We start from the raw sequence: 13554 nt of genomic DNA on the forward strand, positions 1-13554 counted from the left end.
GCAGAGGTTGCAGGGAGCAGAGATTGTGCCATCGCATGCTCCAGCCTGGGCAACAAGAGCGAAACTCTGTCTAAAAAAAACCAACAACACAACACAACACAGTGGATCAATGTTCATAGCGGATTTACCTGTAAAAGCCAAACAGTGGAATAGCCTGGCGGTCCTCAACGTGACATAAACTGATCCTACAAGGGGCACTAGAGGGGTCCTGTGGCTCCCTGGAGGGATGTCTATGAGTTGGGAGGTGACTGGGGAACATTCTGGATCTTGTGTGTGTCACTGTCAGTACTTGCCTGTGACATGGTGATAGGCTAGGCAGGATGAGGCCATTGAGGAGACACGGGGCCTTTCATTACAGACCAGGAGCAAGTATTTGCAAACCTCTATGTAACCGAGGATGAGTATGTAGGATAAAGGGCACACGGGATCTCTCTATATTCTTTTTATTTTGTTTTGAAATTTTGTTTTATCATCGTAAAGTTTATTCTCTATAGGTTTGTCGCCGAGTTAAAAACGAGGAAACTGAGGCCAGCACAAGAAAATCAGATGCCAATTGATTCACCTCCCAGGCAAGGGTCTGTGGTCCCAGGGAGAGGGGCCAGGGCAGTCGCGTCTGACTCCTCTGCAGAAGGGGGGTTTATAGGGAGTGAAGGCGACCGGTTGGATTTGGAGAACAGGGTGTGGACCGGGTGAGCTGCTATTGGTGGGTAGGTGGGATTTCCGGTGAGCGCACTAAGTGCGAGTGCAGAGGGGATTTCCAGGGCAGGGCTGGGTGCCGTGCGCAGAGGGGGTTTCCAGGGCGGGGCTCGGTGCCGTGCGCAGAGGGGGTTTCCAGGGCGGGGCTCGGTGCCGTGCGCAGAGGGGATTTCCAGGGCTAGGTGCCGGGTGCAGAGGGGATTTCCAGGGCGGGGCTGGGTGCCGTGCGCAGAGGGGATTTCCAGGGCGGGGCTGGGTGCCGTGCGCAGAGGGGATTTCCAGGGCGGGGCTGGGTGCCGTGCGCAGAGGGGATTTCCAGGGCGGGGCTGGGTGCCGTGCGCAGAGGGGATTTCCAGGGCGGGGCTCGGTGCCGTGCGCAGAGGGGATTTCCAGGGCGGGGCTCGGTGCCGTGCGCAGAGGGGATTTCCAGGGCGGGGCTGGGTGCCGTGCGCAGAGGGGGTTTCCAGGGCGGGGCTCGGTGCCGTGCGCAGAGGGGATTTCCAGGGCTAGGTGCCGGGTGCAGAGGGGATTTCCAGGGCGGGGCTGGGTGCCGTGCGCAGAGGGGATTTCCAGGGCGGGGCTGGGTGCCGTGCGCAGAGGGGATTTCCAGGGCGGGGCTGGGTGCCGTGCGCAGAGGGGATTTCCAGGGCGGGGCTCGGTGCCGTGCGCAGAGGGGATTTCCAGGGCGGGGCTCGGTGCCGTGCGCAGAGGGGATTTCCAGGGCGGGGCTGGGTGCCGTGCGCAGAGGGGATTTCCAGGGCGGGGCTGGGTGCCGTGCGCAGAGGGGATTTCCAGGGCGGGGCTGGGTGCCAGGTGCAGAGGGGATTTCCAGGGCGGGGCTGGGTGCCGTGCGCAGAGGGGATTTCCAGGGCGGGGCTGGGGGCTGGGTGCCGGGTGCAGAGGGGGTTTCCAGGGCGGGGCTGGGTGCCTTGCGCAGAGGGGATTTCCAGGGCGGGGCTAGGTGCCGTGCGCAGAAGGGATTTCCAGGGCGGGGCTGGGTGCCGGGTGCAGAGGGGGTTTCCAGGGCGGGGCTGGGTGCCGTGCGCAGAGGGGGTTTCCAGGGCGGGGCTGGGTGCCGGGTGCAGAGGGGGTTTCCAGGGCGGGGCTAGATGATGGGCATATTCTGATAACATAATTTTCAAGCGGGGAGGGAGATTTTCACCCAGCGAGGCAACCAGCCCTACAGTCATGTCTGTGTAACCAACGCAGTGAACAAAGTCTTGCACGGATTAAATATTCATGTATAACATACATTGAAACATAGATGTGATCGTGAAAATCAGTCTTAGAACTCAAAGCCGTTTATCAACAAACAACAATGCTGCTTACTCTTGCCATAATTAATTATTTATTTTTTTTTGAGATGGAGTTTCACTTTTTTTGCCCAGGTTGGAGTGCAGTGGCATGACCTTGGCTCATTGCAACCTCCGTCTCCTGGGTTCAAGCGATTCTTCTGCCTCAGCCTCCCAAGTAGCTGGGATTACAGGAGTCTGCCACCACAGCCAGCTAATTTTTTGTATTTTTAGTAGAGATAGGGTTTCGCCATGTGGGCCAGACTGGTCTCAAACGCCTGACCTCAGGTGATTTGCCCGCCTCAGCCTCCCAAAGTGCTGGGATTTCAGGCATGAGCCACTATGCCCGGCCCGTAATTAATTTTTTCATTGATATTAATTTAGGGTTTGTGAGGGGAAGAACCCTGTCTTTCTTCATTCATCATTATATATATTGAACATACTATGCCTAGAATATAAGTTCTTTTTTTAAAAACAAATTCGATTTTATTTTAGATTCGGGGGTACATATGCAGGTTTGTTACCTGGGTACACTGTGTGCTGCTGATGTTTGGGGTACGACTGATCCCATCACCCAGGTGCTGAGTATAGTACCCAAGAAGTGTTGCCAGCCCGACCCCTCCCCCTCCCACCTAACAGTCTCCAGCGTCGATGGCTGCCCTCTTTACATCCTGTGCACCCGACGTTCAGCTCCCACTTGGAAGTGAGCACACGCTGTGTGTGGTTTTCCCTTCCTATGTTAATTTGCTTAGGACAGTGGCCTCCAGCTGCACCCATGTGACTGCAAAGGACATGACTTCCTTCTTCTCTATGGCTGTGCAGGTGATTCTCCTGCCTCAGCCTCCCGAGTAGCTGGGATTACAGGCATACGCCACCATGCCTGGCTAATTTTGTAGTTTTAGTAGAGGCAGAGTTTCACCATGTGGTGCCAGGCTGGTCTCGAACTCCTGACTCAAGTGATCCACCTGCCTCAGCCTCCCAAGGTGCTGGGATTACAGGTGTGAGCCTGTTTTATTTATTTATTGTTATTATTTTTAGTTTTGGTAAGAATATTTATTTTGCAAATTTTCTTTCTTTCTTTTTTGATAGAGTCTATCTTTGTCACCCAGGCTGGAGTGCAGTGGTGCAAACTCTGCCTCCTGGGTTCAAGCGATTCTCCCACCGCAGCCTCCCAAAGTGCTGGGATTGCAGGTGTGAGCCCTTGCGCCTGGCTGTGTTTAAGTTGAAGTCTCTCCCACTCCTGAAACACTGCTATCCACCTTCCTCAGCGTTGCCTGAAAGCCTCGAGTCTCCTTTAAACGCCACAGAAATTGAGTGACCCTGCTCTCCCACCATGTGGAAGGCCAAATGTCATCATTTCAGTGAGCACGGGCGGTGTCAGAATAAAACCTTGCACTCACTTTTGAGAATCCCTTAATTACAGATTTGTGCGGCAAGGGGAATGTGTAAGAATTCTTAACGCTTTTTGGTTCCTTTGATGGCTTGTTAAAATAAATACCTATGTATAAAAACTGGCGAGGTGAAACAACACCAGGTGTAAGGCAACCATTTTTCACACACGCCTGAGTCCTGAAAGTTAGGCGCCAACTCGCTCCCTGCTCACGCTGGTTGTGACCGACACCCCCGTCAGTGCCCGCGTAGCATTAACCGGATCAGCAGCAGGTCTCTCGGTGTGTCTGAGCAGCAACGTGGAGGGTTTCAACAGTCTTGGAAGGCGGAATCCTTCAGTGTGAGTTCAAGGAGAGTGGCATTGGATGCTACGTTAATGTTCCAGCGGTTCCTTCTTTCTTTCTTCTTTCTTTCTTTTCTTCTTTCTTTTTTCTACCTTCCTTCCCTCTTTCTTTTCTTTTCTTTCTTTCCTTCCTTCCTTCTTTCTTTCTTTCTTTTCTTTTTTCGAGACAGTCTCACTTTGTTGCCTAGGTGATCTCCGCTCGCTGCAACCTCCGACTCCCAGGTTCAAGCAATTCTCCTGCCTCAACCTCCTGAGTAGCTGGAATTACAAGTGTGCGCCACCATGCCTGGCTATTTTTTTGTTGTTGTTGTATTTTTAGTAGAAACAGGTTTTTGCCATGTTGGCCAGGCTGGTCTTGAATGCCTGACCTCAGGTGATCCACCCGCCTTGGCCTCCCAAAGTGCTGGGATTACAGGTGTGAGCCACTGTGCCTGGCCTCAGCTGTTCTTTATGATAAAGGGTGGTGGTGTGCTCCATCCCTGGAGTCAGGTGGCTTTTGGAAGTGTTAGCAAAAGCAGTGGGGGCTTGGTGATAGAGGAGGCTGAAATAGGCGTATAAAGACAAAGACAAATGCTTGAAGAATGATTCCCAATCTTGTTTTAGCTGTCTTCCTCACTCTGGTAGATTGAAAAAAAAAAAAGACAAATTCTCTGTAGCGCCTTTTTTTTTTTTTTTGGCTTTGCTCTGTCACCCAGGCTGGAGTGCAGTGGCATGATCTCAGCTCACTGCAACCTCTACCTCCCGGGTTCAAGTGATCCTAATGCCTTGGGGGGTTGGGATTTCAACTTAGGAATTTGCAGGACAAGGAGACTTCAGCCTGTTGCAGCCTCCTGGGCCACCCACCCGGAGAAGGTGTAATAGCACAGAGTTAACTGTGAGGGGAGGGATCGGAATCCAGAATAAAAACTGTGGCCAACTAGGAAAAGGCAAACCGCCCCAGGGGAACCTGGGGTCCTTGAACCTCCCAGATTTAAGCAATTCTCCTGCCTCAGTCTCCTGAATAGCTGGGATCACAGGCACGTGCCACCATGCCTGGCTAATTTTTGTATTTTAGTACAGACAGTGTTTCACCATGTTGGTCAGGCTGGTCTCAAACTCCTGACCTCGCGATCCGCCCATGTTGGCTTCCCAAAGTGCTGGGATTATAGGCTTGAGCCACTGTGCCCAACCATGAAGCAAATTTTTAAACCTGGGTTTGATTATGTGATTTGCTCTGGCCAGTGAGACAGTAGGAAACGTGCTTATTGAGACTTGAAAAGTATTTGAGACTTGTGACTTCCGTTCTCTGGCTGCTGGGAACCACTTGTCACTGTGTGAATGAGACTAGTTAGCCTGCCACACAATGACAGGGAGGCAAAGGTTGCAGTGAGTCGAGATCAGGCCACTGAACTCCAGTCCAGCCCAGGTGACAGAATAAGACTGAAGGGAAAGGAAGGAGGTGGAAAAGAAAGAATGAGGACATTTCGGACTCTCTAGTTCTTATCTTTTTTTTTTTTTTTTTGAGACGGAGTTTCGCTCTTGTTACCCAGGCTGGAGTGCAATGGCGCGATCTCGCCTGCAACCTCCACCTCCTGGGTTCAAGCAATTCTCCTGCCTCAGCCTCCTGAGTAGCTGGGATTACAGGCACGCGCCACCATGCCTAGCTAATTTTTTGTATCTTTAGTAGAGACGGGGTTTCACCAGGTTGACCAGGATGGTCTCGATCTCTTGACCTCGTGATCCACCCGCCTCGGCCTCCCAAAGTGCTGGGATTACAGGCTTGAGCCACCGCGCCCAGCCTTTTTTTTTTTTTTCCTTAGAGATGTGGTCTCATTTTGTTCCTGTGTTGGTCTCAAACTCTCAAACTCCTGTGCTCAAGTGACCCTCCCACCTCGGCCTCCTGCAGCGTTGGGATTACAGTTGTGAGCCTCCACACCCGGCCCAGTTGCTATTTTCTAAAGAGGCAATGGTTCCTCATCTGCTTTTCCAATGCAGTAAAGGATTCCGTCCACCCCAGGCTGTGACCTTGAGTGTCCCCCAGAGCCACTGGAGCTTGGGCTCAGGCTAGAGGAGGCCAGCAGCCCATCCTTCCTCCCTCTCCAGTTCACGCGTGAGTGGCTGGAGGAGCCTGCCTTCCTCCCTTGGTAGCTGGAGGGGAAAGGGAAAGGCATCAGCCCGGACAGTGCCTCTGATTGGCCCCCTGGCCCCCTGTGGCCTCTCTTGGGTCATTTGGGACCCTAGCCCCACACCAGGCCCTGGGCTGGCATTGGGAATACAGTAACAAACAGGGCGGTCAGGGGAGGCTTCCCGGAGGAAGGTGTGTCCCAGCAGAGACCCAGCAGACACTCTCTGCCCCTTTCTTTTGAGTTCCTCAGGTGGAGTCCCTTCTGTGGCCTTGGTCGCTGGCCCACACGCCCGGAGAGCACCACTGAGGAGCTCTCCTGGTGGTCTTCCCCTCCCACACCCTCTCCTGCTGTTCCTCAGCGTCTCAGGCCATGACCTCCTTGTCCCCATCTCTGGGTGCAGTGGGCCCTTCCGAAACATCCCTGGGGTGCACGAGGGAGGCCTGGTCTCCGCTAAGTCTGAGCCTCACTCCCCGCCTGGCTCTCGCCCCGCCCTCGGGTACCTGTGCTGTCCTCGCCAGGGCTCCCCAGAGAAGCAGCCTGACAGGATGTGTGTGTGTGTGTGTGTGTGTGTGTGTGCATGCATGTCCATGTGTGTGCACCGTGTGTATGTGTCCTGGAGTATGTGTAGTGTTTGTGTGAATGTGTAATGTGTTTGTGTGTGAGTGTGTAGTATGTATGCAGTGTGTGTAGTGTGCATTTGTGTGTTGTGTGCATGAGTGTCTAGTGTGTGTAGTATGTGTGTAAAGTGGTGTGTGTGCAGTCTGTGTAGTGTGTGTGAATGTGGTTTGTGTAGTATGTGTGTACTGTATGTGTGCAATTTGGGTGTGTTTGTGTGTTTGTGTGTGCTGTGTGGGTGTGTTTGTGTAGTGTGTGTAGTGTAAGCGCGTGTGTAGTGTACGTGCTCGTGTCAGTGAACGTGTGGTGAGTGTGTATAGTGTTTTTGTGTGAATGCATGTGTAGTGTATGTGGTGTGTGTAGTGTATGTAGTGGGTGTTTCTGTGTAGTGTGCTTGTGTGTACTGTTTGTGTATACTGAGTATGTGTGTGGTGTGTGTAGTATGTGTAGTGTGTGTGAATGTTGTGCGTTCGTGTATAGTGTATTGTGTGTGTGAATGTGTTGCATGTTTGTGTGTAGTGTGTTGTGTGTGTGTGTAGTGCATATATTTGTGTGTAGTGTGTGCATAGTGTGAACGTGTGTGGTGTGTAGTGTGTGTGTGTGAGTGTGTAGAGAGAGATTTTAAGGAACTGGCCCACGTGATTGTGGAGCCTGGCAACTCTGGCATCTGCTGGGCGAGGCCGGCAGGCTGGAGGAGAGGTGGGCATGAAGCTCAGGCCCAACGCCGAATTCGGGAGGCTCCTTTTTGCTGGGGCGGTCAGTGCTGGTCTAGCCCGGCCTTCCCTGAGCGGACGAGGCCCGCCCGCATGAGGAGGGCAGCCTGCTTTCCTCCGAGTCCACCGATTCAGAGGCTCGTCTCATCCTCCAGAGCACCCTCCTGGAAACACCGTGTCTGCGCCAGGTCAAGGTGGTGTGTGAACCATTGCACGCCCATCCACATGCCGGCTGCCTGGCATCCGGCCTCTGGCTTGCGCCCGGCGTGCGCACTCTGCGAGTGGCAGCCCCTGCTCTCTGCCGGCACCATCTGGGGTCTCCTCCTGCCTCAGACCTGGCGTGCGGCAGCCACACCCACTGCCCTCCCCTTCCTCTCCCGGTCCCCAGTGCCCGGCTCCGCAGCCTCTCCCAGCCACGCGGCTCCCAGGATCGCTGTCCAGGGATGAGCTGGGAGGCCTCTCATGGGAGGCCCTCGTTGCCCGCCCGCTTGGGGACTTGGCGGCTCTGTGACCTGGTGGGTTATGAGGTTTTCTTTTTGAGACGGAGTCTTGCTCTGTTGCCCAGGCTGGAGTGCTGTGGCATGATCTCGGCTCACTGCAACCTCCACCTCCCAGGTTCAAGCAGGTGTCCCACCTCAGCCTCCCGAGTAGCTGGGATTACAGGCAGCCGCCACCACGCCCAGCTATTTTTTTGGTATTTTTAGTAGAGATGGGGTTTCACCATGTTGGCCAGGCTGGTCTCAAACTCCTGACCTTGTGATCCGCCCGCCTTGGCCTCCCAAAATGCTGGGATGACAGGCGTGAGCCGCTGCGCTCAGCCAGAGAGGCTTTTTAAGGGCCTCCTCAGGACTGGGCTGGGCCCCAGGGTAAGTGTGTCCCAGCGTGCACACGCATGTAGAGAGAGGAAAGAGAGAGAGAGAGAGAGAGAGAGAGAGAGATATGGCGCTGTGCCCGGTCAACCGAAGCTCAACTGTCTCCAGTGTCTGCTGTGAGCCAGGCCCATGTCGCTGCCCAGGGAGGCAGTCCGGAGGGATGTGTGACGTGTGATGTGTGATGTGTGACGTGTGTTGTGACGTGTGATGTGTGATGTGTGACATGTGACGTGTGATGTGTTGTGTGGCGTGTGACGTGTGATGTGTGACGTGTGGTGTGTTGTGACGTGTGATGTGTGATGTGTTGTGTGACGTGTGATGCGTGTTGTGTGATGTGTGATGTGAGTCCGCTCAGGTGGCCCTAGTGAGGGACACAGGCGGTGGGGGTAGGGGGGCGGTTTGTGGGGGGCTTAAACAACAGACACTTATCTCTGGAAGTCTGAGAGCAGGCTGGCGGGGCGGGGGGCTTCCTCTGAGCCCCTCCCCTGCATCCCGTGTGCGTCTGTGCCCTGATCTCTTCCTGTAAGACACGGTCAGAGTGGGTCAGGCCCACTGCCGTGAGCTCCAGTGACCTTAATTATCTCTCTAAAGGCACTGTCACCCAATACCGTACTGGGAGGCACTGGGTGTTAGGGCTTGGACGTAAATTTTGGGGAGAGAATTCAGCTCATAACAAGGCAAGTCACCCCCACAGGCTCTGGCTCCTGCCTGAGGCAGCAACATGGGCCTGTGCCGTGTTCTGCCAGGGCACTGGCCCCAGCTCCCAGGAATCTGGGGACCCCAGACTCTCGTATTCTCTGTGGCAGCGTGGGGAGTCCCAGGATGGGGCTGGGAAGACCTGCCTGAGGACTCAGGGAGACTGGTACCCTAGCACCTTGCTGGGCCCCTCTTGGCTATCAGCAGAGAACAATCCCTCCCAAATTCAGAGTGATGATGTTACCTGCCCCTTAGACAGATCACCTTTGGACTTAGATTTTTAAACCTTCTCCTCGTGGACACAGTGGAAGAGCTGCAGGCAGAGCACAGCCTCGTCCAGGTGCTGCCCAGCGTCTCCCAGCTGGGGGGTATCCAGCCCTGGGTGCCGCCTCTGAAGTGGAATGAGGTATGGCCTCCCGTGGGATGGAACAGGGGTGACTGCTCCCCTGTTCCAGAGGCCACCTGGGAGCCGACGGTGTCCACTGACAGGCTTTTCCTGTGCTCAGGTGTTTCAGATGCCCAGGGTTCTCCCAGCCCTCACAGCGGTCAGCCCTGCTTCACTGGTTTTCCATGTGATGTGGCTCAGACGTCAGCAAAGACGCTCGGGTTGGCTTCGGACATTACGAACAAAGGAAGCTGTGGGAGGCCGTCTAAGTCTGAGATGTCGCAGGTGACACGGGAGGGGGCGGGCGGGGGATTCGGCTGCAGACACCCCGTCCAGGATGCCAGCAGCAGGCATTCCTCCTTCCTGCTTCACTACCCGAAAGGTCAGAGCTGAAATCACAAGGGTCTGCATTGCCTTTTGCTGGGAGGGCCAGGGGCCGCACTCCCAAGACAGCACGTAGCAGCTCCCGATTGTCAGTGACTCTGATGAGGGAGATTTGTTGGATTTCTCAGATCCAGTCTGACACGTGCGGCGTTCCTCGAATTGCTAATCAACAGGCTTGGGGAGGAAAAATGGCATCTTCCTGTGCCCCCGGAGCAGCACAGGTGGTGACAGCGTCTCAGAACGGTGCTAGGCTGTGCAGGCCGGCCCTCCCTTTGCCAACTTTCTGTTCTTCTTGGCGAGATGCTTGCTGTGTGCTGGGAACTCACCATGGAAAGCCCCGGGCATTGCTGCTGCTGTCTCTTGACGCCATCCAGCTGTAAACATCTTACCCTTCGTGCTGACTTCATGCTGACTGTCGGGCAGACAGTGCACTTGGAAACATGCCGTCCTCGGTGGAGATGGTGCTGCCCACCCCAGGGGGGCGTCTTGTTCAGTGGATTGTGCTTGTCGGGGGGTGGGCCCCTCTGTCTGCACACTCACTCCCTATGCTGGGCCTGTCCCCAGGCCTGGGTGCTGCGTTCCCCACACCTGCCTCTGCTGTGGGACCCAGAGCTCTCAGGGCCATGGGCACATCTGTCTTGCGCTGAGCCTCCACTGCCACATGCAGCCTGTGAATCAGTCCACATGTGTGGCCGCCTCCCAGTACGGGCAGGCTCTGGGTGTGCTGGCTGACCAGGGTGGACACGGCCTCCAACTGTAGGGATTTGGGGGCGACTGCAACAGGATGGGGGTTGGTGGGCTTTCTAGGGGGCCCCATGCATGGAGACCAGGCTGGCTGCTGCGAACCAGGACTCACCGTAGACGCCTCCCCTAACGGACCTCAGTCATTTGTTGATTTAACTGTTCCAGGACGCAGTATGGTTAGAACCAGAGGCAGTGTGCTGGAGTGACAGTGTGTACGTGTCCACGTGTCTGTGCGTGTGGCTGCATGTTTGTTCATGATAGTAAAATTCAAGGAAGCGTCGTATGGAGTTTGATGAGGGAGCAGAATTTGGTGAGGTGGGCATTCCAAGTAATGTAGCGGGTGAAGGTGCTGTTCAAAGAGCCTTGTTACGGATGAGGACAGCAGGTAATAGTCCCTTCAGAGGCTGGCATGGAGGTGGAGGGCGTCAGATCTGATGCCTACGTTTTGCTTCAGTTTTTGCCAATGCTGCCATATCTACTAGCTTTAGGATTCAAATGAAAAAAGCAGAAGCCAAAAGGGGTATAGAAATCAAGATCCCTATCTGCATTGAGCTGTATTCAAGATGAGATGGATTTCCTTTTTTGGAGATGGAGTCTTGCTCTGTCACCACGCTGGAGTGCAGTGGCACAATCTTGGCTCACTGCAATCTCCACCTCCCAGGTTCAAGCGATTCCCCTGCCTCAGCCTCCAAGTAGCTGGGAGTACAGGCGCACATCCCTGGCTAATTTTTGTAGTTTTTAGTAGAGATGGGGTTTCTCCATGTTGCACAGGATGGTCTCGATCTCCTGACCTTGTGATCCGCCTGCCTCGGCCTCCCAAAGTGCTGGAATTACAGGCGTGAGCCACTGCACCTGGCCCAAGATGGCTATTTTTACAGGTAAAAAATGAATCATTTGAAGGTGGGAAGTAATATTCTGGAACCCAACAAGAGGGAACAAATGCTCCGGGGAAAGTGCCCCAACCCAGAAATAAAATGTTTACAAAGCTCAGGCCACATAAACAGCCTTTACGGATGAGCTCTGCAGGGCGCAGCCCCTCGAAGGGTGGTTCTGTGCCTAGAGTCCTAGAGTGCAGTGGAGACGAGCCCACAGCCCAGGAACACATCCAGCAGCTTTTCCTTGCTTCTTATAAGATCGGGTCTCCAGAGTCCACCGCACGCAGGCAGTCGCACTGAGAACTCAGGTGGGTAACTGTCCCAGCAGCAGCAAGAACTGGACTATGGACAAGCCGGGAACTGGGTCCCCTGTGTGGACACAGTGCCACCCAGAATGTCCCCTGTACTTATTACCGAAACAGAGGCAGGAAGGGGCCGGGCGCAGTGGCTCACGCCTGTAATCCCAGCACTTTAGGAGGTCAAGGCAGGAGGATCACCTGAGGTTGGAAGGTCGAGGCCAGCCTGACCATCACGACCCCATCTCTACTAGAAATACAAAATTAGCAGGGTGTGATGGTGCATGCCTGTAACCCCAGCTACCTAGGAGGCTGAGGCAGGAGAATTGCTTGAACCCAGGAGTGGAGGCTGTGGTTAGCCCAGATCCTGCCATTGCACTGCAGCCTGGGCAACAAGAGGGAAAACTCTTTGTCAAAAACAAAAAGAAAGGTGGGAAGGGAAGGCCATCTCTCCTCCCAAGACAGAGGCCCTCAAATACGCGGAATACATGTGTCTCTTTTCCTTATTTGAAGATTTAAATGTGAAGTCGCCAACCTTCCTGGGCATGCGTGCCCAGTGAGTGTTGCCCTGCGGTCACGTGTGCATTTGCTCCCACACACATGACCTACAGCCTGGCCAACCTGCCTCAGTTCCCAGGTGCCCCGCACACAGCACTGACGTCCCCCTCTGCTCAGAAACACAGGACCCACGCACGTCCTTGCGCTCAGGGCACCGTTCTGACATTTAATGCTGAATTTACAGGGACGTACGCACCATGTCACACTGGTCAATTGCTCTAGGATGCACCTGGGAAAAAGCACAGTGTCCTTCATCTCCACGAGAGAACTTACCGGAAGCAGCCTTCGTACACAACTCTACCAAAGAAAATGTCCAGTACCCCTTTCCATAGAAGAATATATTATTTAAAAGACAGTTTAAAAATAAAATTCTGTACAGCATCATGAATTCCTTTTTTTTTGTATCAGTGAACAAAATGGTTCTTAGAAAACGTGGTCGTGTGGTGCCAGGTGCCCCAGGCAGCTCCTCCCTGTGCAAGGATCCTGCGTGGCTCTGCCTGCGTGGCTCCGCCAGCGTGTCCAGAACTGTGGCCACGGTCCCTGCTTTCCTCAGGTACAGTCTCCTGGAAGAAGGAAAATAGTGACTGGTTTAATTTTGTTAGGATTAGGGTGTAGTGGCTCACGCTTGTAATCCTGGCACTTTGGGAGGCCAAGGTGGGCGGATCATGAGGTCTGGAGTTCAAGACCAGCCTGAATAAAATGGTGACACCCCATCTCTACTAAAAATACAAAAATTAGGCCGGGTGTGGTGGCTCACACCTGTAATCCAAGCACTTTGGAGGCCAAGGTGGGCAGATCACCTGAGGTCAGGAGTTCAAAACCAGCCTGACTAACATGGTGAAACCCCGCCTTAAAAAAAAAAAATACAAAAATTAGCTGGGCGTGGTGGCATGCGCTTGTAATCCCAGCTGCTCAGGAGGTCGAGGCAGAAGAATTATTGCCTGAAGCTGGGAGGCAGAAGTTGCAGAGAGCCGACATTGCACCACTGCACTCCAGCCTGGTTGGCAGAGCGAGACTGCATTTCAAAAGAAAAAACGAAACAACAATAACAAAAAGTGCCAGCAGGCTCACAAACGTCACAGGATTACACACAGACCATTAGTATTTTTTTCTGAGGCGAAGTCTTGCTCTGTTGCCCAGGTTGGAGTGCAGTGGCATGATCTTGGCTCGTTGCAACCTCTACTTCCCGGGTTTTTCAAGCAATTCTCCTGCCTCTGGCTCCCGAGTAGCTGGGATTACAGGTGCACACCACCACACCCAGGTAATTTTTGTTTTTAGTAGCGATGGGGTTTCGCCGTGTTAGCCAGGCTGGTTTTGAACTCCTGACCTCAAGGATCTGCCTGCCTCAGCCTCCCAAAGTGCTGGGATTACAGGCGTGAGCCACTGCACTTGGCCGACACACAGAGCATTGTAAAAGAACGAGGCCATCAGACATATTGCTGAACACATTTAGGTAAAATAAAACAATACTGATCCCTCTTTTAAGCCACTGAAAAATATGAACTGACTTAAAAATTAAATGCCTACATTTACTGAGCACTTCCCATGACCAGCACTTTGATCGCTGAATCGCTAGAAAAGCAGTAACAGT

The 13554-nt window shown here is 53.9% G+C and overlaps 2 protein-coding genes across 6 annotated transcripts in view; one reads left to right on the plus strand and one right to left on the minus strand.

The window, feature by feature from the left end:
• The window catches only part of WDR4 (WDR4 tRNA N7-guanosine methyltransferase non-catalytic subunit), a 55762-nt gene extending 46378 nt beyond the window's left edge, over nucleotides 1–9384 (plus strand). Inside the window, exon 12 of the transcript XR_744815.3 lies at nucleotides 9228–9384. The gene's annotated coding sequence lies outside the window, so the exon portion shown is untranslated. The remainder of the gene's footprint in view (nucleotides 1–9227) is intronic.
• A 2744-nt stretch (nucleotides 9385–12128) lies between these two features.
• PDE9A (phosphodiesterase 9A) overlaps nucleotides 12129–13554 on the minus strand; it is a 114348-nt gene continuing 112922 nt past the window's right edge. For 4 of the 5 annotated variants that reach the window (XM_039480410.2, XM_074389200.1, XM_074389201.1 and 1 more), the window contains one exon: nucleotides 12131–12526. In XM_039480410.2, the coding sequence (XP_039336344.1) occupies nucleotides 12513–12526 (14 nt within the window). In that variant the 3' untranslated portion in view covers nucleotides 12131–12512. Of the gene's footprint in view, nucleotides 12527–13554 lie in introns of all 5 variants that reach the window. The other variant, XM_039480409.2, reaches the window with a different exon arrangement.

The sequence above is a fragment of the Saimiri boliviensis genome, chromosome 18 (assembly GCF_048565385.1).
Source record: "Saimiri boliviensis isolate mSaiBol1 chromosome 18, mSaiBol1.pri, whole genome shotgun sequence".
Lineage (NCBI taxonomy): Eukaryota > Metazoa > Chordata > Mammalia > Primates > Cebidae > Saimiri > Saimiri boliviensis.